Source organism: Aptenodytes patagonicus, chromosome 19, assembly GCF_965638725.1.
Source record: "Aptenodytes patagonicus chromosome 19, bAptPat1.pri.cur, whole genome shotgun sequence".
NCBI classification, from domain to species: Eukaryota; Metazoa; Chordata; class Aves; order Sphenisciformes; family Spheniscidae; genus Aptenodytes; species Aptenodytes patagonicus.
In genome coordinates this window covers 2850088-2873325 of record NC_134967.1, presented here as the reverse complement: position 1 = coordinate 2873325, position 23238 = coordinate 2850088, and the positions used below count along the sequence as shown (strand labels likewise).

General features: G+C 54.8%; 1 protein-coding gene across 4 annotated transcripts in view; it reads left to right on the top strand.

Moving 5' to 3' along the window:
* KAZN (kazrin, periplakin interacting protein) overlaps positions 1-23238 on the top strand; it is a 246363-nt gene that overhangs the window by 221789 nt on the left and 1336 nt on the right. For 3 of the 4 annotated variants that reach the window (XM_076355910.1, XM_076355909.1, XM_076355912.1), the window contains 6 exons: positions 12369-12560; positions 20991-21127; positions 21577-21747; positions 22142-22331; positions 22539-22669; positions 22950-23000. In XM_076355910.1, the coding sequence (XP_076212025.1) occupies positions 12369-12560; positions 20991-21127; positions 21577-21747; positions 22142-22331; positions 22539-22669; positions 22950-23000 (872 nt within the window). Of the gene's footprint in view, positions 1-5458; positions 5709-12368; positions 12561-20990; positions 21128-21576; positions 21748-22141; positions 22332-22538; positions 22670-22949; positions 23001-23238 lie in introns of those variants that run through there. The other variant, XM_076355911.1, reaches the window with a different exon arrangement.

Genomic DNA, 23238 nt, shown 5'->3' with positions numbered 1-23238 from the left:
AGGAAACGTTTCCGAAAGTTTGAGACCTGCCACGCAGCTCTGGGTTTTGTTGCTGTTTGATTTATTATTGTTTTGATTTATTAGTCTCCTCTTTCACCATAAAGTGGCTGGTGGCACAGGCACAACCTCAATGTATAGCAACTTAATTACATGTTGCTAATGAGAGATTGCCAGTCGAGCGGGCTGTTTTAGCAGCCCAGGCTGCCGCTTTATCGTATATTTGCAGGAGTTGTGTAATTTCTTTGTCATCATATATGGTAATATATTCGCTGCAGCATGACATAGGCTGAGGTTCAATGAATAATGTAAAACCCAGAATAACACTGAATCTATATTAGATGTGCTTTTCCCCCCAGCGTTATTTTAAAAAGGAAAATATTGATTCTGATGGGGTTCAGCGGTTCAAAGCTCCCGGAGAGCCCACGTTTCGCTGATCGATACCCAAGCCGGGGTGGCCGGCCGTGCCCTGTCCCCTCCACGGCTGCAAATGTCAGGCTGTCGGTGCCGTCCCTCGCCTCCCCGCGCGCTCGTTAGCGCTGACGAAGCTGGGGAGGGCAGGAAGGAGTCGGTGACGTTCGCCTCTGGATCCAGATGTGGCAGGAGCACGGAGCCGGTGCCACCCCGGGCAGTGAGCAGCAGGCTGCTTGCAAAGGGCGCAGCTGAGGTTTTGGGTGCGTGGCCCGTAAGCGATGTGAATATAAAGTGGCAACGAGCTCAGAAACGAGGATTTGGGGCTTTCCTTCCCTTCTAACCGCTCTCCAAAGCAGAGGTGCTCGTCGCCCTGGATGGAGCATGGCGGGCTCTGCTGGGGTTTAGGTACCAGGTGAAACAACCCTCCCCAGAATACATCTTTTTTTTTCCTCCAGTTACTGTCTTTGAATGCTAATTAGGATGGATAATTTCTATTTTTTTTTCTTTTTTTTTTTAACCAAATTCCCCCTATTCTGGTCTGTATCATTTATTTTTGTGGGCCATTATCTTAGTCTCGTTACAGCCTTTTAGCATTTGAATGAAAATATCATAAGGAAGCCAGAAGTTGTTAGGCATAAAGCATCTGTGATAACAACCATAATTATCATGTTAAAATAAAAAATGCAACAGAAATAACTGTGATGAGTTCAGGAAACTGTACCAAATGAGATTGCAACCGGGAGCACGGGAACCGGCACGATGATGTTTGCCCTTTACTTGTTACTTTTTTGCCTCTTTACATCGCAAACAGCTTTTGCGACGCTATTTTTAGGAAGGGGAAAGTCACTGTGTATGGCCTGGGTAGGGACATAAAAAAAAAACCCAAACAACTTTGGTTTTTTCTCTCCACTGAGGCTTTGATTTAATGCAAAAACTCTCGGCGACGCACGTGTGATTTTCGGGAGCTTAAAATACTCCAGCAGTGCTGGAGGAGGAGGTGCCAAGCAGTGCCAAGTTCCTGAATGAAAATTACTCTTTCCACCTCTGATTTTGGAGCCAGATCTGTATTAGTTAATCCTTCGCCTCACACGTTGCGTTTTGCAACCTCGCCGCCGTCAATTTTTAACTCGGTAAAAGCAGACGGAGGCTTCCCGAAGCGCCTCCGAAATTCCCAGCCGAGCGCTCTCCTTGGTGACAATGCCGATTTGTCACAAGTGAAATGTTTGACAAAAACGTGTCATTTTTGAGAAAAGTTTTCCTTGAAAGAAAACCCGGGGGGGGAAAGAAATCAGGTCTGTTTCGAAACATCTCCTCACTTCATTTTTTTTTTTTTTTCTGTGAGAGACGGGGATGGGGCAGGGGGTTTCCACGGGCGCGGGGGAAATATTTTAGCGAGTTTTCCTGGAAGTAGATGGCATTTTGATGCAGGAGACCTTGTACGAGGTCTCCTGATTTTTCTATTCCAGTCGATGGGTATGTGGTTTTTATGGACAGCTCTGTTCTCCAGGTCAAATGTAGCTCTGCAAGGACCAGCTCCTGTCCAGAGGTACATAAAAGCATCGCTGACCTTCTGCAGAGATACTTCTCACGGGGCTTAGGTTATTCAGCAATCACTGCAGGTGCCTGTGCCTTCAGGGCAATAATATACATTGACATCCGTATGGTCAAGCTGTATTTAAGCAACCACCAACTGCCACGAAGTGTTTCGGTGAGAATGGTAACTTTTTGAGTGGCGATGCTGAAGTTGAAGTGCTTCTTGACCCCAACTTGACTCTCTCTTGCAAGTGTCTGGTGGCCCCTGCCCTTGTAGGTGATGGTTGGGATTTTCAGCCCGACCTTGAAGGAGTTCGGAGATTTTGGTGGTGACCACCCATAGCCGGCTTGCTCCAGAGCCATAACCCTGGTGGGACCTCCAAGCCCGGGAAACCGGAGATGCCGGTTTGTCCTTCGGTGGAGGCTGTCCAGTTTGGATCAGCCCCCTCTTGCCTCGTCCGCAGAGACCTCCTGAGCCAGGCTTGGGTGGCAACAGTCCCTCCTGCCCCCTCCCTGCAGAAGGGTCCGGGCTAGGGAGGGCTGAAGGAGGCTGGCAGGTCCCCGCCGGGATTTGGGATGAAGGGCCAAGACCCGTCTGCCCTGACGCCCAGCGCCTGTCCCCTTCCCCGCGCGGGCTGCAGCCGGGATCCGCGGGAAGTGACTCAATGGACAAAAATACCCCCCTGGCCTCGGCTTCCTCCCGCTGCGGGGCCGGCGTCCCCTCCCCGCCCCGCTCCCACCCTTACGCAGCCCCGGCCAAGGCATCCTGCCTGCGCAGCAAGCAGCAGCGCCCCGCGCCCACATGCACGGACAAGGATAAACCTTTTGCAGAAGCCACTTATTTGCTAATTAGCAAAACCGCCTCATGCAGAAATATGGGTGTCGGGGGTCACGTGGAGATCCCAGTCTCAGATACCGGCTCCATTACTGACCTCTTCCCTCCCAGCCTCCCAATTAGGTGTGCTGTGACCTCAGGAAGGCCGGCTCTCGTTAGGGCTGATGTCTTCTCCATGTGTTGTCTCCAGAGGGGATGCTGTGCGAGCAAAGCTCCCTGTCGTGTCAACTCCTTCCCGGCAGCAGCCAACACGGTAATGGGTTGCTCCAAAGGAGATGAAACCCAGACCCCATCCCCAATATAACTGCAGCCAAAAGCACGACTGCTGCCCGACACCAGGGCACGCTCAGCGCTCGGAGCCCGGCTGCACCGCTCAAACCCGGCCAAGGCGTGCGCCACCTTTTAATTAACCAACACCCTTTTTCTGTGCACCTTCCAAAGGGGTTTTTAATCAAGGAGGAAGGGGCAGGGGAATCCCTGCAGGCGGCATGGCTGGATTAAAGAGCAGTGGTACTGCACCGTCTCGGTACCTCCCGCCGCATGCCTGCATTGGGGATGAGGACGGCTGCTGCTGGTGCTGCAGGTGTGAGTAATGCTGTTTGGTCTACCATTAGTCAGCAGGAGCAAGGACGCGAGCCCAGCCAGGCAGGAGCATGACGGGTCAGAGGAGGCTCCGAGGAAGCTGCTTTTGGGGAGCTTGGGGCTTGTGCAATGCCCGTGACATGGAAAACCTCCTCCCTGTGCTTTGGTTCAGGGGCATCACCGCTCTGCACCTTCCCGCGCCGTGGCAGATCGCACCAAGAGGTGCGCAGTTAGCTTTGCACCGTGCTTGTTTGTAAAGCAGATTTAAATCGGCAGGTTCTCCCAAACCCAGTGGTGTTTCCTTGCTCGCGTGGGGTTGCTCTGGCTGCCACGGCATCCTCGCCGCATCAGGGGCTGAGTCGGCACGGGCAGGCGCGCTCCGACTTGATCCTTGAGGAGGGGAGTTGTGCAAACAGGGAGCGATGGGAGGTGACGCAGCAGCCAAGAGCGGAGGTTTCGTGGGCTTCGAGGAGCTGAGGCTGGTGGTGGCAGGGGTTGGGGCAATGGGTGCATTGCACACCCTAGCAGCGATGCTGCAGGCGGTGCCGTGGCATGCACCGGGCTGCCAGCAATGTGAGCGGTGTCAGTGCTGGCCCGTTGCGTGCACCGGTGCTTGTTGCACTAAGAACCACGGCTTGTTGCAAAACAAAACCAACTCCCTTCTCGTTCCCAAGCCGCTGGCGAGGAAGTGGTAGGGAGGGGGGCAATGCCCAGCAGCGGGGCATGGGGCTGGTAAGGACCTGGTTTATTGACCCAAGCTCATTTGGTGTATGCGACGGCCGTGGCTGCATCTCTTCCTAGCCAGGGCTGGCTCGCTCCTCCCACGGTTACACTCTGTCACCCGCTTCCCAAAAATGTAAAAGCTGGTGCACGCAGGGTGTGCCTCGGTTTCCCCATGCCTAAGATGCTGCTACTGTGGGGCGGGGGAGCCGGCTTTGCAGTGGCTGGCGGAGGCTTCGCGTGCCCGGGCGCTGTTGGAAAGCAGAATATGGTGATTATTTTTTCTTTTTTTCCATCTCAGACTGTGTTTTCTGAACTTGGTGCAAGTCTTGCCCTCCCGGGCAGAGCGAGAGGTGCGTGCGGGCAGTGTGCTGGGAGCTGCTTGTAAAATGTCCCCGCTCTGGGGCAGTGGCCGCCCAGCCCTGAGCAGCGCGTGGCTGGGCAGCGTTCATCCTCACTAGCCCAGGTAGCGGCAAAGAGACTGGCACAAATTCAGAAGCCCGAAGTGCCTCTGCCCGGTTCTTCGTGTCTTCGGTGGGGTGAATAAATTTAAAAAGTGGGTCTGCTGTGGAGGGCTTGGAAACACGTGGCCCAGGCGGCTGGATGAAGGCAGGTAACGGTGCAGCGTGTACTATATAGGGAGCAAAAAGCAACACCCAAACAACCCGAGCAACCCAAAAAAGCTGGGTTTCAGAGAGTTTGGTTTTTCTGGTGTACGTTGATGCAGCTTTTATTATAGAAAAGCAAGTGTCACCTACTTTCTCGCTGGGTTTTGCCGTGTCCCCGCTCATCCCATCCTCCAGCTCCCCCTCTCTGCCCTTCCTCACGGCAGGGCCAGGTTTGCAGAGGGAGGCCGGTCTGCGATGGTGCTCCCGCAGCCGTGGGTGTCGTCCAATTGCAACCTGCCTGGACAAAATAAATAATAATTGCATTGCAAAAAAAAAACCACTGTATCTGTTTCCCTTGCAAGGAAGAGCTAGTGTGAGCTGTAGCTCTGTGCCGGAGACGGGGCTGCTTTGCGGTGTGTTACCTTCCTTGTGCCTCAGTTTCCCCACTGTGCTGCCGGTGATGGCCAAGTATTGCAAACAGAGCGGTGGCCAAGCCGGTGCAGCTGGGACGTCGCGGGCGTTATCCGCTGCCGCCTGCTCGGTGGGCGGCAGCAGGAGCGATGGCCGGCGAGACGGGAATCATTTCCGCCGCCGGCCGGGCTCCGGGTTCCTGCGCAGCCCTTTGCTTCGGGGCGGCGGGGAGAGCGCTCGCCTGCTCCAGGCCCCCGTCCCGCGCACCTTGGCTCGGCGGCGGGCAAAGCCACTCCTCTGCTGGCGTGACATCAGGCCGGGGAAACTCGGCGACCTGCGAGGGGTCAAATTCCCAGCACAGGTAGCGCCCGCCGTACTTCCGTGCCGGGGAGGAGCCTGCCCGCCCGGGGACCCCCAACCCCGGGGACCCCCAACCCCGCCGTCCCGCGCCATGAAGTCGGAGCAGGAGGAAAGCAAGCCGGGGACGTGCCGCTGCGAGCACGGCTTTGCTCCGCGCCCGGCCTATTGTTCGGGTCCCTGGGGACGGCGAGGGGCAGCCGGGGACGATGCTCGGGGCAGGGTGCTGTGCCCCTGCTTAGCCCACGCAGGTAAGGGGGGGGCTCCCGGGGGTCCTGCTGTCTTGCACGGTGGCGCGGGGGGGGGATGCAGTCCGGCGTGCATTTCTTTCCCCTGCTTGCTTTGTGCCGTTGTAGCTCGCTTCCTCCTGAGAGAAACAAAACAACGCCGGGCGGCTGGCGAGCATGCCTCGAAGCTCACCGGGGCCGCGCAGGAGGGTGGCTGCGGGTTGCCGTGCTGTCCCCCCGTGCCGAGGGCAAAGTTCGGGGCAGGGGCGAGGGGCTTCAGCTCCCCCACGGCGGCGGGGAGGGCGGGCGGGCGGCTCCCCGCCTCCCCGTAGTCCATTTTGTCTCATGGAGAAGTTGGAGCGTGCCGGGAGCTCACAGAGGGCTCGGTGGCCGGTTCCGAGGGTCGCTGCGGAGGTCGCAGCCCACCAGCCAGCTGCTTTTAAACCGTGTGTGCTTTGAAAGCCTTTGCAACCTTCAGCCTGCCTTCTGAACCCCTCTGCCCCCCCCAGCTCGTGTGCACGAGAGGTTTATATCAGGTTTTACTTCTTTACATCCGCTGTGAGACACTCGCCAGCGTGCGGACGGGGCAGCCGAGCGAGCGGGCTTTGGCTTGCTGGGAATAATCTTTTTTTTGGGGTGCTGGGGGGTGCCGGGATGCAGGGGGTAACTTTGCAGGCAGGCAGTCTCTGCGTGTCCTGCCTGAATGGCTGCGAGCGAGAAGGGTGCAAGCACTTGGTTGATGGTGCGGTCGGGGCGTGCAGCTGGGGTTCCCATCCTGGGGCTGTGACCATATGGAAGCGCCGAGGCCGAGCTGGCATCTAACTCGGGAAATGCTCAGAAATGGTGTTTGCAGGGATTTATGCTGGTTGGGTGAAAACTTTAACCCAAACTTGCTAAGGAGTGTCTGTACCTGTGTCCAGGCGTGACAGCTCGCTCGCTTGCAGCATCACGGCAGTAGCAAGGGGACGGAATCTAAAGCTTCCTTCTTTAAAAGTTGGATGTATGGAGCCAAAATTCACTTTATTAGCCCGAGAGGCTCTGCAGGGTGTGGCTGAGCGCCCCAGTGCCCACCCAGGAGGGAGCGGTGGTGGCCGACGGCTCCTCTGAGGTCACGGAGCGCCGTGGTGCTGCGGGAGATGCCGTACCCGAGGGTGTAGCTGGGATGCGCGGCAGCGGGACTCGGCTGAAGGGCGCGAATGGACAAATTGCGGGCCCTCGTGTTTATCCTCACGAGGAGACGATGGGCTGCTTGGGCTTTGGTTTTGAGCCGCTTGCGAGTCCATCGTGGTGTCCAGGTGTCACAGGGAGAGGTTGGACGTGTTAGCTTTGCACCGGCAGGTCTCAAGCAGCGGCAGTAACCGGGTCTTTTTGCAAATCCAGGTGTATTTTGGGCTAACCAAATGCTTTCTTGAGCGCAACCCGTGCTTCACAGAGAGGCTGGCTGTTTGCACGCGTGGGGGTGGCAGTGGTTGGTCTCCCTGCTCTGCCCCCAGCTGTCACCCAGCCCTGTGCCTGGCAAGTTGTGCTTTTCCTCCAAATGACTCCTTGCAGAGTGTGTACTGAGAGAGAGGAAAACCATACGTCGTGCAGGCTACTCGGGAGCGGTGTTTGGTTGAACCTTTCTGCAGGAGACTCGGGTCCCAAGCTGGGGAGCTACTTAATGAGCCGAGGTGGTGAGATGCTCTTTAAAATACTAGCTCGACTCATCCCTAGGGCTTGAATCATTGTTTTCTTCTAATAATGTTCTTTATCCTATGACCCTTCTGTTTCCCATCCCAGGATGGAGGTGTATGTACATGTATATTTGGGGGGGGGGGTTTATATATATATATATATATTCTGGGCCAAAGCTCTGCAGGAGGGAGAAGGGACAAAGGGTTGCACCATGCCCTCGACGGGTGAGGCTCTGTTCGGTGATGCCGTTAGCACAAGAGATTTTGCATTTTCCCGTTTTGCCCCATTTTATCCCCATCTCTGTGCAGGGCCTGTGAAATCGCCCTTCGGGGTGACCCACTGCTGATTTTAAGCTCTCGGTCCACAAGCGAGGCTTTTTCTCTCTGCCCGCTGTTGGCCACCATTGTCGATATGCCGCTGCCGCAACCCAGGGCACGCTTGCGTCGTCTGGCTGTTTTCCCACTGATGTCCTGGATAAAAAAAAAAAAAACCCTTGACTTGTGCCCAGCAAAGCAAAAACCATCTTGCCGGTAAACTTGCAAAAGCGGCACAAAATGCAGCTTTCCCCTAAGATACTAATTTCACCAACAGAAACCTTGTCATTTATACCGCATTCATTTTTAATATGTAGCCTCCAAAGACAGAAACGTGTGTACAGTAATCGTGTCAGCTGAGTTACGTGGGAAAAAAAAGCCTTTTAAATGGATGTTTTTAAAGTGATGCCTGCTCCAAGGCCAGTAAAAGGCTTTGCCGCTGCGTGGCCGGTGGATCTGCTGCCGAGAGGAGTCCAACATGGGATTTGCAGGAGCCAGAGTGGAAACTTCAGCCCCAAATGCCGTCTGGAGTTGTTCACTGCAATTAAAAAACCCCCAAAAAATCTTATTTACATAGTCTGTTAACACTAATCAGTGCTTAAAGTATAAAGGATGCAGAATCTGACAGTGTCATGGAAGTTTAATGCTATCAACTGGAATATAATTAACAGCCAATTATTTTGGCGTGAATGGTAGTTTTCGTCAGTCTGAGAAGGGTTTAAATTGCATTAATTTCATCGCTGCCCGCTTGCAGGAGATTTGGAAGGGGCTGGAACGAGCCAGCGTGCGACAGGGCTTGTCCGCACAGGGCGATGCCTCCTTCCCCCCCGGGTGGTCAGGAATTACAGTACACAGACAACCCCCCCCCCCAAAAGAAGGTTAAAAAGAGGAGGAAAAAATAAAAAGGGACAAAAATGCTGGGGAAAATGTGCTGTGGAAGCTTTTTGCATCAGGGTTGTTGCATTCAGGAGGCGATTCCTGCTAGCAAATTTAACTTTGCACCCCAATATAGCAATGCTTGCAAGGTTGAACTGCAAAAAAGTTTTAAAAATCATTCTATTCTCCGGATTGTATTTTTGCGTCGTGTTGCGGACGCGCATGGACCCCCTCGTGCGGGGCACTGAGCCCCGGTCCCCGTTCGAGAGGGCTGATGCTCACTTCAAGCCGCGTACAGCTCCTTCACAGCTTCAGACAGAGGCACAGACCCAGCCAGCTCGCAGGAAGGCATATGGAAATCCCCGCCGAGCCGTCTGTATGTGGAAGAAATAAGAGGCTGAAATGAGGTTTCTGAAGAATTGGCCCTGTTTTCCTGGTTGTTGGAACTTTCCTGTAACGATCGCAAAGAGCTGCCTGCAAATGGTGCTTTTCGGATCGTTTGTTTAAACTTGGCATAGCAGCGGGGATTTCCTCCCTCTGCCCCCGTTTTAAAATGAAGTTAAAATTTCCCTCTCAAGCCGAGTCGTTCTCTTAATGCAATTTATGCAAATAAAATGGGCTTCCTCCGTAGGACCCTCTCGAGCTGGAGCTGCCGGTTAAGACGGGATGGGAACTTGCAGGAGAGGGATTGCGAGCAGATGCTCGGTGCTGGAAGTGGGGGAGGCGAACCGCTTTTAGGGGGGGGATAATTGTGTTGGTGTGACTTTGGTGGATGAGTGCTGAGGGGCTGGGGACGGGGAGCCCAGGGAAACGGCAGAGCGGGGTGGAAATCCTGTGTGGGAATGAGGGTGATTACAGGTGTAAGGCAGCGTATGGGATGGCTGCTTCCATCCAGCCCCAGTCCTCCTGGCAGCAGGTGCTAATGAAAAGCTTGATATAACGCAAGAAATTGCCCGTTAAGTGGTTTCCTAAGGAAACTGCGGAGAGCAGGAGATGCTGTCATCCCCATCGCGTCCCTGAAACGCCAGCTTCTTTCCCAGAAAACCCTGTAAAAACTTGCTGGGAAGAGCGCGGAGGGTTTGACTTGCCTCGAAGCCCATTCCTGGTTTCGAGAGCGAAGAGGGCGGCGGGAACCCCAGGAGGGAGCTGGGAAGAGAGCAAGGACCACAGCACTTCGTGATGTATTAAGAGCCGACGGCGTGTCTTTTGCTGTTTGAGCCTAGCAAGAGGTGTAGGGTTTTTCCCCTCAAACCTTGGCTGCGTGGATTGTGCTTTGCAATTTTTATATATATGTCTGTACAAAAAATGGATTGCGCTTTGTAATATATATATTACAAAATAGATATTGCTAAAATAAACATACATTGCAAAGCGCAATCCATTTTTTGTGTGTATATATATCTTAAATTTTTTTTATATATATATATATAAAAAAAAGCAAGATAGATAGATAGATATATAAAAGCAAGAACCTCGGATACCTGGCTGATCCCGAGTTCAATAATTCAAGTTTCTCCGTAGGCTTTGGCTTGCAGCCGAAGCCGTGCGTCTGGCAGCCGGTGGCGTGGGGAGCGCAGTGCCGCATGCTCCTTTCCAGATTGCACCTATAGCTTCTTATAGATCTTGGATTTTAATCTTTCAGTAGTTTCTGCCTGCGTCAGGAGCCGAGTACTAAGTTGGAGATGAAATCGCCTTGCTGCACGCTTCGGAGGAGGAATGCTTTTGAGTTTTTTCGCCGTTTTCGAACGGAGACCGGAGGGGAATGGGGCGGTTTCGGGGAAGCTGCGTTGTGCAGCGCTTTGTAGAAAGGAGCTTTGTAAGAAACAGCTGCAAATCTGCTTTTGGGCCATGCCGGAGGACTCCTCTAGGATGTTCTGCTGCAGAATTCCCCCCGGGGCTGCCCTTCCTTGGGCTTGTTTCCCCTCTCCCGATCCTGGAGGGGTCTCTGCCGGTGGGGGGAGGTTCTTGGGTTCCCACCAAAATGCTGCAATCTGCAGAAATCCCGGGGGGTCGGTGGCCCTTGTGCAAGCTGCCCTGCCTGGATCCTCCTCTGCTGGTTAATCATTTGCCGGGGAATAACCCGCTGTATCTCCTGAGCAAAGCATCTTCCAATAAAAGGTACAAATGAATTATCGGTGGGGAAAAAAAGCCACAGGTGTTTTGTGGGGTCGTGTGGGGCTTTCTGTGTCCGGGGAAGGCGCTGGGTGGGTTTTGCACAGTAAATATTACACCGTGTACGAGTCCCTTGCGTCCCCCTCCCCGGTTTCCCAAAGGCTGGAGGGGAAGAGCTGCATTTCTGCAGCCCCCGGGGAAGGGGAAGATGCCTTTGGCCTTGGCCGCCTCTCGGTTCTTGCTTTTTGCAGGGATTTCAAGAAAGCACTTTGGACTGCACCGAAATCCCCAGCCCGGAGCTCGACTGTTCCTCGTTAGTGACTTTATTGCTAAATAATTTACAGAATGGGGCCTTGCCAGTTTTCATACGGGAAGCATTTCAAGAATGCAAACCAGATTTTATGCCTTCCTGGTGCAGCTGCTGGCCAGGCCGGAGGGAGCCGCCTCTCCCCGTCCTGCCGCCGGCGTCACCTCCCCGCCTCGCTTCGCAAACGGTGGCGGAAAGGAAACGGCCCGCTGCACGTGCGGAAGGACCTTAGCAAAAATAAGGGGGGAAAAAAACCCTATATTTCATGCCCAGCTGGTGTCCCCCAGGCTGGCTGATACACGGTGGAGGTGGGGAAAGGACCCAACCGCAGTAGCTTGGAGAGGGGGGGGGGGGGTATTTTTATTTTTTTATTTCTATTTTATTTTTTCCGGTAAGTGTAACGTGCGTGCCGAGGGATTTATTTTTTTTCTCCCCATGTCCGGGGGCATGGTGCAAACCCGAGAAATCAATAAGCCCCTTTGGATGAGCGACGGGTTTTTCTCCGCGTGTTCTCAAAGGGAGGGGAAAGCAAAATCAAACTGTTTGCATGCTTGCACGAATCATTTTGGATGACGATGTCTGACTCGTGTAGAGGATTGCAGTGGCAGTGCACGTCCAAAAAGCGTTTTGCAGGAAGAGGATTGCGAGGGGGGACGAGGGCGACGGGTGCAGTGTGGAAGTAGCATGAAAAGCAGTTTATTAGGCTAAGCGGCGAGTGCGGCGGTGGGAAACGAGGTCGCTGGAGCTTCCCCCGGTGCCCGCCGCAGAGGGGCTGCAGGGCACCCGGGCTGGGGTGTGCCGGCACGCTCCTGCGACGCAGCTGCTTTGAGGGGCGCAGCGGTCGCTAGGCGTAAATCTGAAAAATTCAAGATCGGGGTCTGCAGGTAAAAGCGCCGTCTGCCCCTTTGCGGTCTCAGGGTGGTTTTGTTGAGTGTGCCCTGAACGTGTGGATGGCTGGAGGCAGAGCTGAAGCGTATCATGTGGGGGCATAGCGGAGCTCGGCAGCCTCTGTTGGACACCGGCCAGATGAGTGCCCCGTCAGCGAGTGGTTTGGATGGGGAGTCGTTCTTGCTTTATTATTATTACTATTACTATTACGTGTTAATATTTATTTTTAATTTTTTAATGCAAAAACTAGAAGCCAGTACCCAGTGGAGGCTCCCCCCTCCCCTGCCCGGTGCGTCCCCATCGTGTCCCTCCTTCTCCTCCGGTCCCGGGGCGCTGCGGGCAGCGCTGCAGGTTTTGGGCTGCGCAAAGCAGTTTCGCAAGCCGGGGGGGTGGGGGTGGGGGTGGTGGTGGTGGTGTCACCCTGGCAGCGTTTGCCCGGGGTTCCAGTTTGCAGCAGGGGCAGTGCCGGGAGCCGTCAGTCACTTCCTCGCATTGTGTCTCCTCTTCCTCCAGCGCTGCTGCGGGAGGAGGTAGCCCAGCTGCAGGAGGAGGTTCACCTGCTCCGGCAAATGAAGGAAATGCTGACGAAAGACCTGGAGGAGACGCACGGCAGCAAGTCGCCGGAGGTGCTGTCGGCCACCGAGCTGAAGGTGCAGCTGGCGCAGAAGGAGCAGGAGCTGGCGCGCGCCAAGGAGGCTCTGCAGGGTAAGGGCTGTGCATCCCTCTTCTCGTGCACCTCTCCCCGGGACCCTAAAGTTTCAAGAAGTTAGTTAATGAGGAAAAGAAAAGCCGTCCTTTTTATTTGGACTGCGCAGCGTGCGTTCACCGTGTACACGTCGGGGGGGGGGTTTGATCGGAGGACAGTGCTTCCCGGGACCCCCCCCACCATCCTGCCCCAGCAGCGCGGAGCCGGGACGGACCAGGGTGCAGCGACAGGCTGGGAAACGGGATGTGGGAGGCGTTTGCAGCATTGCAAAGTAATTCCTCCACGGCTAGCTGTAGAGTAGAGCCAAGAGAGCAGCTGAAATGCAGCTGGAAACGTTTGCGAGGTGGGTGCGGGTTGGATTTCAGCCCCTCGGACTCTTTTAGGAGGGAAGCAGCGAGTTTCCTGGTGAGTGCAGTTTCCCTTATCCCGTGTGGAGTTATCGGGAGCGCTGCAGAAAGCAGAGGCCGGGCCTCCAGGTGACGTGCAGGTTCCCCTCTTTTCTTCGTGCATTGATTTGGGTGTTGTCCCACGGTGGTCGGGACCGGGCTCTCCCTCCCTCGCCGGCAGCTGAACGGCGAGCTCGCTGCGAGCCCCGAGACCGGGGTGTGCAGGGTGAAACGCAGTATTGCGGCTTTTCCTCCCTGAAACCAAGCTGGCAGTAAGTCCAGGCAGGACGGTTTGTTAGCCGGAGCCAGGGGATGATCCTGAGCAGGGGAAAGCTCTCGTGCGTCAAACCCTGGCAGCGCCGCGGCACTAAATATCATCTCAAATCCCCAACATACCGCCTGTAACTTCCACTTGTCAGCTCGCGTTTGCGGATTATGAAGAGAGGCTGTCGAAAGTTCTCAGGCTCAGAGGCTGAGCAGCGGGCTGGGGGAGAGCCCCAGCCTACCGCATCTCCCCCCGTCTGGGACACTGGGGTGTGCAAGGGGGGGGGGGTGGGGCGCAGGGAATCGGGCTGAGGCCGTATTTGGGTGGAGGATTTTGGAAAAAGAAGAGGAAAAACTACCCCAGTCTACATGCTTTTTAATTTATCACTCTCTGATTTGCAAAAGCATCCCTATAAATTAGTAACAGCCAAATTATCTTCAAAATCTTGCCCCCCGCCACCGGTGCAGCCTCTGGCAGCAGGAAATGCTCTGGGTTTATAAAACCATAATCAGAGAAGAAAAACCTTAATGAGAGAATATTTGCTCTGCGCAGACAGGGAGGGGGAAGTGCTGATAAATGCAAAATATAGAAAAGCAGAACTACTTTAAGACTATTTGCAAAAAAAATAATAATAAGTCATCTAAGAAGCTGCAGTGAGGTCGTATGCACTTCTGTGAAGGATAGTACAGAGAAAAAGTGAGTTTGGCTTGAGAATCGTGAGTATTTAAGGAATATAATGTTGGGTTTTTATTGGGCTTTTATTGGCCGCCATACGAGCCGCTGGGATTGCTTTTCCAGGACTTCTCTGCAGGTGCGATGGCTAGGAAGGGGGAATCTCAGCTTGCACTTGGAAAGGCACGTACCAAGAAGGCTTTTAAAATCAATGCTCCTTCCCTCCCACGCAATATTGGAAAGCTTTTGCGTAATTTGGAAAAGCTCGCCGTGCTGGATCCAGCCTCGTGAGCTGGGCTGGAGGCGCTGGGCAGCAGAGCAGGCTTAGCGCGGCGGCGGATACGGAGACGGGTAATGTGGAAATGGGATCAGCAGCTGGAGGGGTGGGGAAAAAAAAAAAATCCTTTTTCCTTTCCGTGAAAAATTGTCCGTAGAGAAACGTAGCCAAAAGGGGAGGGAAAATGGCAATAACTGTGCCCGGTGAATGGTTCTGCCGGGAGAAACGTATCAGCTGATAAGAGGCATTTGGGGAAATAATGGCTCTATATTAAGGAGCTGCAGAATAAGGCAGTGCAAGGAGCTCGGGGAAACCTGGCCGTGCTGTCCTGTAGGTCAGGGGTTTGTGTCAGTCGTGTCCCACAGCCAGAGAGCATCTCCCAAGACCACCTCCCACCTCGCAGCATGCATCGCTGCAAAGCCCTGCGGTCCTCGCTAAAGGATGCCCCGCGCCTGGCAGCATCAGCGTCCCTGCCCCGGCAGCAGCGCGCGACCCGCGTTGGGTCGTGTGTAATGTCATTAGCGGATAAATTATATGGAAATCTGTCGTCGCTGCTGGCTCCGAGCTCGGAAGCGCGACACAGCCGGTTCAGATACATACTGGCTCACCGGGCCTCAGTGCAGAGGGAAGCGGAGAGGGTTTGCCGGCGGGGTTTACTTTCGGGGGCTCCAGCAGTTTTAACAGCCTTCGTTTTGCATGGCCGCGGGGGGTTTGGTTTGTGATGATCTGGGTGGAAGAGGGTGGGTTCGTCGTCCCTCCTCAGCAATGCATTTCCAGCCCTTTCCGACAGCATTTAGCACGGGGGTAAAGCTGGCGATAAGCCCGTGCAGCGTATTCCCTGTGCCGTGCTAACAAGCCCTTGCTGCGGAGGGGAGGGAGCCGGGATCCGGAGCAGCACAGGATGCTCTGCGGGAGTAACCTGAGCAGTTTCTGTATCCCTGGCAGCATGTGCTTTATGCATCTTTATTGCTCCTTTTTCTGGGCTGATTCCATCTCTTGCACTTTTTTTTTGATCAGTTAATGTCCAAACGAAATCCCGTAGCGCTACATCTTACTGTCCTCTCCTCCTTTGCTGGGGCTGGGACTCGGTATCGTGCTTACAGTGTTAGCGCAATTATATTTTCCCTGGCCCCAGCTGGAAAGGGATGGATGTGGTCTGGATTTCTGATGTGGAAATCTCCGACGGGAGAAGTTGCAGACAGCTTTATTACTGCTGGTTCCTGCTGCGGGAAGGGACCGTGCCCGAGCGCCTGGAGGACTTGAGGAGCCTCTTGGCTGGGTGACATCTATGAGCATGTGGGCTAATGGCAGAAACCCTGTTTCTGGGAAGGTTTATCCAACATGCTGGAGCTCGCCTGCGGGATTATCACGCGGAGAGCAAACCTGGTTTCTGTTTCCTTTTCGAGTGCCAAGGTGGAGACCTCGGCCTGGCTTTCCCTGCTGCTCGGGAAGGCGTGAACCGAACCAACTTCACGACTGCTCCGCAAATGGGTTGTAGCCCGGTCTCCTCCCTCCCAAACCTGCGGCTCAGAGCTGTGACCTCCTGGGGATGGCACTTAAGCTAGGACAAGCCTCCTGCAGAAACCCTCAGCATCCCCGGCTGGCTGCAGCAAGGGGGTGGGTAGCAAAGAAACGGGCGGATGGGCGTCCCGGCGGATGGGCGTCCCGGCAGATGGGTGTCCCAGCCACGGACCCGGCCAAGGAAGCCCTCTTCACCAAAGGGACACGGGGCTCTGTACAGAAAACCCGCTGTGCTCCTTTGAAGACCCACCTTAAACTCGCAGCAGAAGTCATTGACCACCTTGTCGTGACCGTGGGGGAGGCTGGTTTGGAAAGCCCTTGGCCTCGTAGCAGGGTGTTTCCAGGTAAATTCCCCCAAGGCAAATGCCTCCTCTAATTATTTCCTGAAATTCAACATTACATTCGAATTTCCTGCCTGCGCCGTACCTCCGCATGCCCAGGAGCGAGTGCTGGCTCTGCCCGACGCCGCGTAACGTTGACGTCTTCAACGGCAAGATCTTCTCTGCAGATGGTGACGGCTGCGCCCGGGGAGCGCGCCCGCCTATTTAATTACAAAGCAAGGAGTGGCGCTGCAGTTCCTGCGCAGGGCTGACCGATTTTATGGGTTAGTCATGGTGACAATATTGAATTTCATGGTTGGGATGGAGAAACAGGAGAAATTAAGTGAATGTTAATGGGACAGGATGGGTTTACGTGTTCCTCTCGCATGGGGCATCAACGAGGCTTGAGCGATGCCCCCCGAGGACGCCTTTCCCAGCGTTAGAAAATAAGTGTACGATTCAATAAGTGATAAAGTCAGCTCCAATTCCATTCCTGGCATGAAAATCCACATTGCACGGGGCGAGAGAAGTACTCGCAAGCGGACGGGAGCCGGAGGGAGAGCTGCTCTTCGGGAGGGTCAGAGGTGGGCTGCGTCTGCTGCCAGTGCCCTGGCTTGTGTTTGGGTTCTGCCGCTTCACCCCGGGAGCCGGGAAGCCAGGCAGAGATGCTATTTCTATGGTCCAAACATAGTCGTTTTTCATCTAATATCGCATTACTAAGGTAGTCAAACTAATTATCTGTATGCCCTCCAAGCAAACCTGGGCTAGATGGTGCGACCACCATCACCTCATTTTCCCTTAATTTGATATTATTAGTTTCAAAGGGGGGGGGAATGGTACTTACAGCAGCCCCCATTTTAGGGGGGAAAATGCCTGGTTTTAGCATGCGGTAGCTAATTCCCATCCAGAAGTTGTCAGGTGCTGAGGCCGGACAGGGGCCATGGGGTGGTGGCACCTTCGGTTGTGGCACCACTGGGAGGTTTGAGCCGTGCTGCTGCCCTGGGCAAGGCTGTGCCCCTCAGGTTGGTGCATCGGAGCGATTAGATGCCAGCTCGTTAGGTAAAGCTGGAAAGAGAAGGCGCTGGGGAGGGATTTTTAATAGGTTTGGCTGCGAGAGGAGCCCAGCGCGGAGCGGGTCCCGTGACCGCCCTGCGTCCGTCATCCTTCTCCCGAAGAAGCGATGCTCGGGGGACGGATCGTGTGGCAGGAGGTGGAAGCTCAAGTGACGGGAGCGCAAGCTGACCCTCCTGCAGGATTAACGGTGCAGGCAGGGGGGGTGGGGAGTGATGGCGAGAGCTGGGGAGGGGGGGATTCACACCGCCGTTCCCAAGCCGTCCTTCCCATCGCTTGCTGCCGGGTGCTGGTGCTGAGCTGCCGAGTCCCGGGGGGGGGGGGGGGGTTCCCCCTCTATTTCTGCCATGCGCTTTGGGTGGGAGGGAAAAATAAATAATGCAAGTAAGCTGCGCGAGATGAATACTTTCTGCTCGTGGTAAGGGTTTAGGATTTCTTGCTGCTCTTGTTTATGGGTTTATGAACAGGTCGGAGGTTTTGCCAGAGCCCACCGTGCAGGTAGGCTGTAGGAGAGTTTATTTAGATATTCCTGGGGGGGTTGGGATACAGAAACCTGGCCCTGGATCATCAGATTAAAGAAAAAAAGCCATTTCACCTCTTCGGATGGCCCCGATGGCCATTGAAAACCTGCTTTATTCCTCCTTGGCTGCCCCTGCCGTCGCGCCGTGGATCGCAATGGCTCGTTTTCCCTGACTGAGTAATTAGCTGGGCTTGTTTGCTAAGGATGTATTAAGCTGCCACAGCGAGCGATGTGTGGTCCAGGAATTGCTGGCAGCCCTAGCTGCTCACTTCTGCATAACTTTTTATTTTTCTCCTGCCTCTTTCAATTAATTTCCTATTAATTGGGTTTGGAATCAAGTCCTCAAATGACTGATAAATCGTCTTTAAGCTTAGGAGCTAATCGGTTTTGGAGGAGGGAGAGCAGTGGTAATAGAGGAGGAAAAAAAGTGCATTAATTTTAGCAAATCTCTCAGATATGAACTGAAACAAATGGTAAATTGTCCTATTGGGTTAACAGGAAAAAACCTGCTCTTGCAATACCCCAAGTCCATCATCTTCTTGCAGTACTGGTTGGCGTGAATATTGGTAAATATTCAACCTTGGGAGATGGTATGTACTCTTCTCCTAATAGTACTTCTGAGCATTTCTTTCTTTTTTTTTTTTTTTTTTGGCAAGCGATGGAGTGTTTTCCATAAATCTTTAAGGACTCTGAACGCTGCCACTAATTAAAGCAGGTTGTATGCTACAGGGGACCCGCTATTTAATTAAATTCATTAGGAGCCTTTTGTCGCCTCCTGCTTCGGAGAGTGCAAATGTGACTTAAACTTCTGTAAGAGCCTCTCAGTATCCTCGAGGAAATTAAAAATATATATGTGTGTCGCAAAGTGTTCAAGAGCTTGAAAGCAGAGGGGTTTTCAGCAGTGCGTTATCCTACGGGGATGGGGCTGAGACTGACCCTGCCTGGGAAGGGCTATGAGGCCCAAAAATTCCCCCTCTAAAACCCAAATCAGCGATGGCTGCGCTTCACGTGTCCTTGAGTCACGGCCAGCGCAGTCGGTAACTCTGGGTACCCGCTTCTGTGGGGTCTGGATCTCACCCCAGTGTGGCTCGGCCAACTTATCATTAATTTTTCTTTTTCAGCAAGTTTTCAGTTCATGTGAAATAACTGGGCAGGGGGAAGGTTGTTGTTAAACACAGACAGGCGACGGGAAAGTGCTTTTTTAAAAACTTAGGTGTGGTCCGGTTGCGATTACTTTTAGAGGGTTTCTGTAGTAATTTCCCAAGCTGGAAAAAAAGTGAGGGAAGTCCCGGTGTTGGAAGGGGCTGAGTTGTCCCAGGAGGAGCCACATTCATGGAAGTGAGCAAGGAAGAATCACAAGTGCTCCCTATCACGGGACAACGTGAATTGTTGTGGCATTTCTTAGCTGGTTTGTTGTTTTTCTGGGGTTTGATTAACCTCCGATGCTTAATGGCAGAGTAGTTGGTCCGAAGAGTTTCATCTCCTGGGTTTTAACAGGTAAAAAATCTCTGTTGTCCCAAACATCTCCCTCTTCTTCCGCTATTTGGTCTGATTTTTCCCCCCCCCCCCACCTTTTTGTCCGCTAACCTGCAAGCCCTCTCCCTTCCTTACTGGCTCCATCCCAAGCACGTGTTTTATTATGCATCTTCCCAGCACGCACGCGCAGTAATACCTGTGCACAGAAATAAGTTCCCACCCGAGTAAACCCCTCCTCGAGCCGGCGGTTGTAACGAGCTCGGGTGGGATGCAGGAGGTGGTTGAAACGTGTTATATAGAGCTGGCTGAGCAGAGGTGCTGCTCCTCTGTAGGGGGCTATTTGGGTGCATTACGGTGGTATGCTGTACGCGGTGCTGGGTGATATCCCCTTAGCGGATTATTCTGCCTGAGGTCTGCAGTGTGTATCTAATAATAACGCTGTCCCTCCTTACACGCAGGTGGAAATGCTTTTATTGAGTATTTAACAGAAAGCAGCTGGGGGGGGGGGGGGGGACGAGGGTCCCCAGCCGTAGGAGGGTGGGAGCGGAGCTCCCCAGCACGAGCTTTCCTGTGCTGGGAGAAGGCGGAGGCATGAAGCCAAGGGTACCGAAGGTGCTAATTGCACGAAGGAAATGATTTTCCTTTTAAGCGTGCCGTGGTAATGGTTTTCTTGTGTTCCTCAGTCAGGTCTTTATCCCACATGCGTCTCACCAGGAGGATCCCGGAGCACGCTACGGTGCAGTTTAAGCCCCCAGAAGAAGTGGCTCGTTATGGGGGGGTGGAGGGTAGGAAACGCAGTGTGGGCTGAAACGCTCGTCGTGGATTTCTTGAATCTAACAGAAATAGGTTGGGCCCGTGCGTGTGCGTGGAGGCGGGTCCCACTCATGGTGGGGCTATCGTCTTCTAGCGGCTTTTGTAATACAGACAGCTCTTGGTGGCTTTGGGGTTGGTTTTAGGATTTTTTTTTAATATAGAGGGACGGCTTGCAAGGCTCGGCTGCTTGCAACGCAGTGAGTGCAGGGAGCATTGGAGGGGCAGAGGGTGTTTCACACTATCTCGCTCCCTCGAGAGCAGCGCTTCCTCAGGGTGGAAAAGCATGCAAAGTCGTTCCTACAACGAAAAGCAATGTTTGTATTCTGATTCCTAAACTGGGTATTATTTTGGTGGGGTGTATCTGGCGCAGGGAGCCGCAGGGCATTTCTGCAGCAGTGCCAAGGACCAGGTTCGGGGCTGGGCAAGGCGCTTAACGCGCAGAAATTACTGAAGTCCCTTGTCCTACGTGGCATTTCTGTAATCCTCCCCGGTTTTGCCAGTCTCCCAGCAAGCCGTCCCTGTATCGGTGGTCAGCGAGCATCCCTCGCTGGTGTGTGGGAGAGGGAAAACACAAAGGTCTTTGGTTTCACCTCGGGGCTGGCGAAACGCCCCCATCGCATCCCGTGGTGCCCCCACCCACCCAGCCTCCCCCTCTGTCCCCCCATCCCTGTGCAGCATCATTGAGCTGGAAGGGGACGCTCGGGGAGCCGTGCCTCGGGCTCATGGGAGCGCTGCAGGAATCCGCCGAGCTGCTAAAAATAAACCGGTTGTGGTTTATTTATCCTGGAAAGGGAGCAGCAGGTTTTCCTGCGCCAGGCCCTGAGGCTGCGGCAGCGGTTTCGCTCCCGAATCTCCTTTTCTGGGGGCCGAGCTGCCCCGTGGAGGGTGGGCGATGAGTAGGAGCCGCGGCGGAGATGCGCTGGGCGTTTCGGGGGGCTGCTGGGTGCATGCAGGGGGTGCAGCAACGGGAACGAATTGGGCGTCTGCTCGCAGCCCAGCCCCTGGGGTCGCAATTTTGCTGCTTTTTCCTTGAAAAGGAAAATTTTGCCGCGGCGGAGGCGAGGGGGCTGCCGTGCCCCCAGTGCTTGAGCCATCGTCTCTCCCGCAGCCATGAAAGCCGACCGCAAGCGCTTGAAGGTGGAGAAGACGGACCTGGTGAGCCAGATGCAGCAGCTGTACGCCACGCTGGAGAGCCGCGAGGAGCAGCTCCGCGACTTCATCAGGAACTACGAGCAGCACAGGAAAGTGAGTGCGGGAGCCCAGCACCGTGGTCTCGTGGCACGGGGGGGATGGCAGCGGCGTGAGCGCGAAACCCGGTTTGCAATCGAGCAAAAACCCACCAAAGCCCCAGCCGGCCTCTTGCAACCGGGCAGACGCTCCCCTGCTGCGAGGGCTGGACCGCAGCAGGTTAAGGATAAATAAATACTGGAGGAAATTGGGCCAGCGAGCCAGACCTGGGAAATTCGATGGAATTTTAACCAGGTGCACGGCGGGCATCCCTTTTCGGGGGACGGTCCGCATCCCGCAGCTCCCCGCTGCCGTCCCTGCTGGCACAGGGCTCTCGTGACACCCAAAGGTACCGCTTGCCCTTTGGCACTGCAGCAGTCGGGTGGTCCCCGAGGGGGGTCGTGGGAGAGGGGTTTGTAGTAGCGCGTGGGTTTCCCCTTCCTGATGGCCGCCCCGTGTCCCGGCAGGAGAGCGAGGACGCGGTGAAAGCCCTGGCGAAGGAGAAGGACCTCCTGGAGCGGGAGAAGTGGGAGCTGCGACGGCAAGCCAAGGAGGCGACGGACCACGCCAGTGCCCTCCGCTCCCAGCTCGACCTGAAAGACAACCGCATGAAGGAGCTGGAGGCCGAGCTGGCCATGGTGAGCTCGATAACACAGCGGGCACGACTCGAGGGTCAGCCCTGCGCCGCTGCTGCAGGCGCTCGGCTCAGCAGCTCGAGTGCTTGAAACACCCCGGCGGGTTTTGCTGAAGTTAAATACTTATTGCAGTATTGCATTTAAGTGTTTGCTGCAGTTGTTGCGTGCACGCGTTTGCTGCAGTTGCTGCATTATTGCAATACTGGCAGGAAAAAAATCCATCGCTAAAAAGGAGCTGGATATCCTCGGTGCAGGGAGCAACGCAATTTGGGTATTTACTTGCAAAGGGGGAGGGTGGGTTTGGTGCGGTGTGTTGCTGCCGGTTCTGCTGCTCCGGGAGATGTTCATACGGTTTTTCCCCACCACCACCACCACCACCTCGGTGTCCTTCCCCCAGGCCAAGCAGTCCCTCGCCACGCTGACCAAGGACGTCCCCAAGCGCCATTCCTTGGCCATGCCGGGCGAGACGGTGCTGAACGGCAACCAGGAGTGGGTGATGCAGGCCGACCTCCCGCTGACGGCCGCCATCCGGCAGAGCCAGCAGACCCTCTACCACTCGCACCCCCAGCACTCGGCGGACCGGCAAGGTGAGCCTGAGCCCCCCCCCCCCCCCCCAAGGATCAGGGCGCAGGGCCAAACCCATTTTGAGGAGCTGCCTTATTCCCCCATAGAAGAAAACAAAAGGGCAAAACCACCCCAAAAATAGGTTTTTTGGAAGCGCATCAGAGGCTTTGCGTGGGGTCAGGTTTGCTGGCGTGATGTTAACTCCCCGGTGCCCCCCCCCTGCCTTCCAGCGGTCAGAGTGAGTCCCTGTCATTCCCGGCAGCCGTCCATCATCTCCGACGCCTCTGCGGCCGAGGGCGACCGGTCGTCCACACCGAGCGACATCAACTCGCCCCGGCATCGAACGCACTCGCTCTGCAACGTAAGGCGCTGTGTGATGGGGGGCTTGCTTTGACGGGGGGCTTGTTTCCCCGCTGTGTGCGGCTGGGGATGCTGTGGGTCCTCCGCTTCCAAAAATGATCTCGTTTTTGGGGTAGGGTACGGGTTGGAGGTTTGTTGACCTGGAGAGCTGCTTTCCTGGGGTTTGTCCCAGCCCCACAGTGATGCAGCCACCCGGACGAGCTGCTTTTTGCTGGGGTGGTCTGGGGGGTCCCGGGCTCTGTTGGGGCTGATGCAATTGGATCCGTCTCCTTCTGCCGCAGGGGGACAGTCCTGGACCGGTACAGAAGAACTTGCACAACCCAATCGTACAGGTAGGGCACAAAGCCCTGTTTAAATCCTGTTCGTGAGACCCGGTCCTGTGCTAGTGAGTGATTTGAGGGGGCTCAAAGACACTGATTTGGGTTTTTTTTTAAAAAAAAAAAAACAAAAAAAAAAAAACAAAAACGGAAGCCATCCTGAATTCTAAGTCTGGGATGTCTCAGATTGCCACGATTTGCCCCAAAATCCAGGTAGTGCCGTAGGTGGTTGCTGTGCTTGGGGCCCATCGCG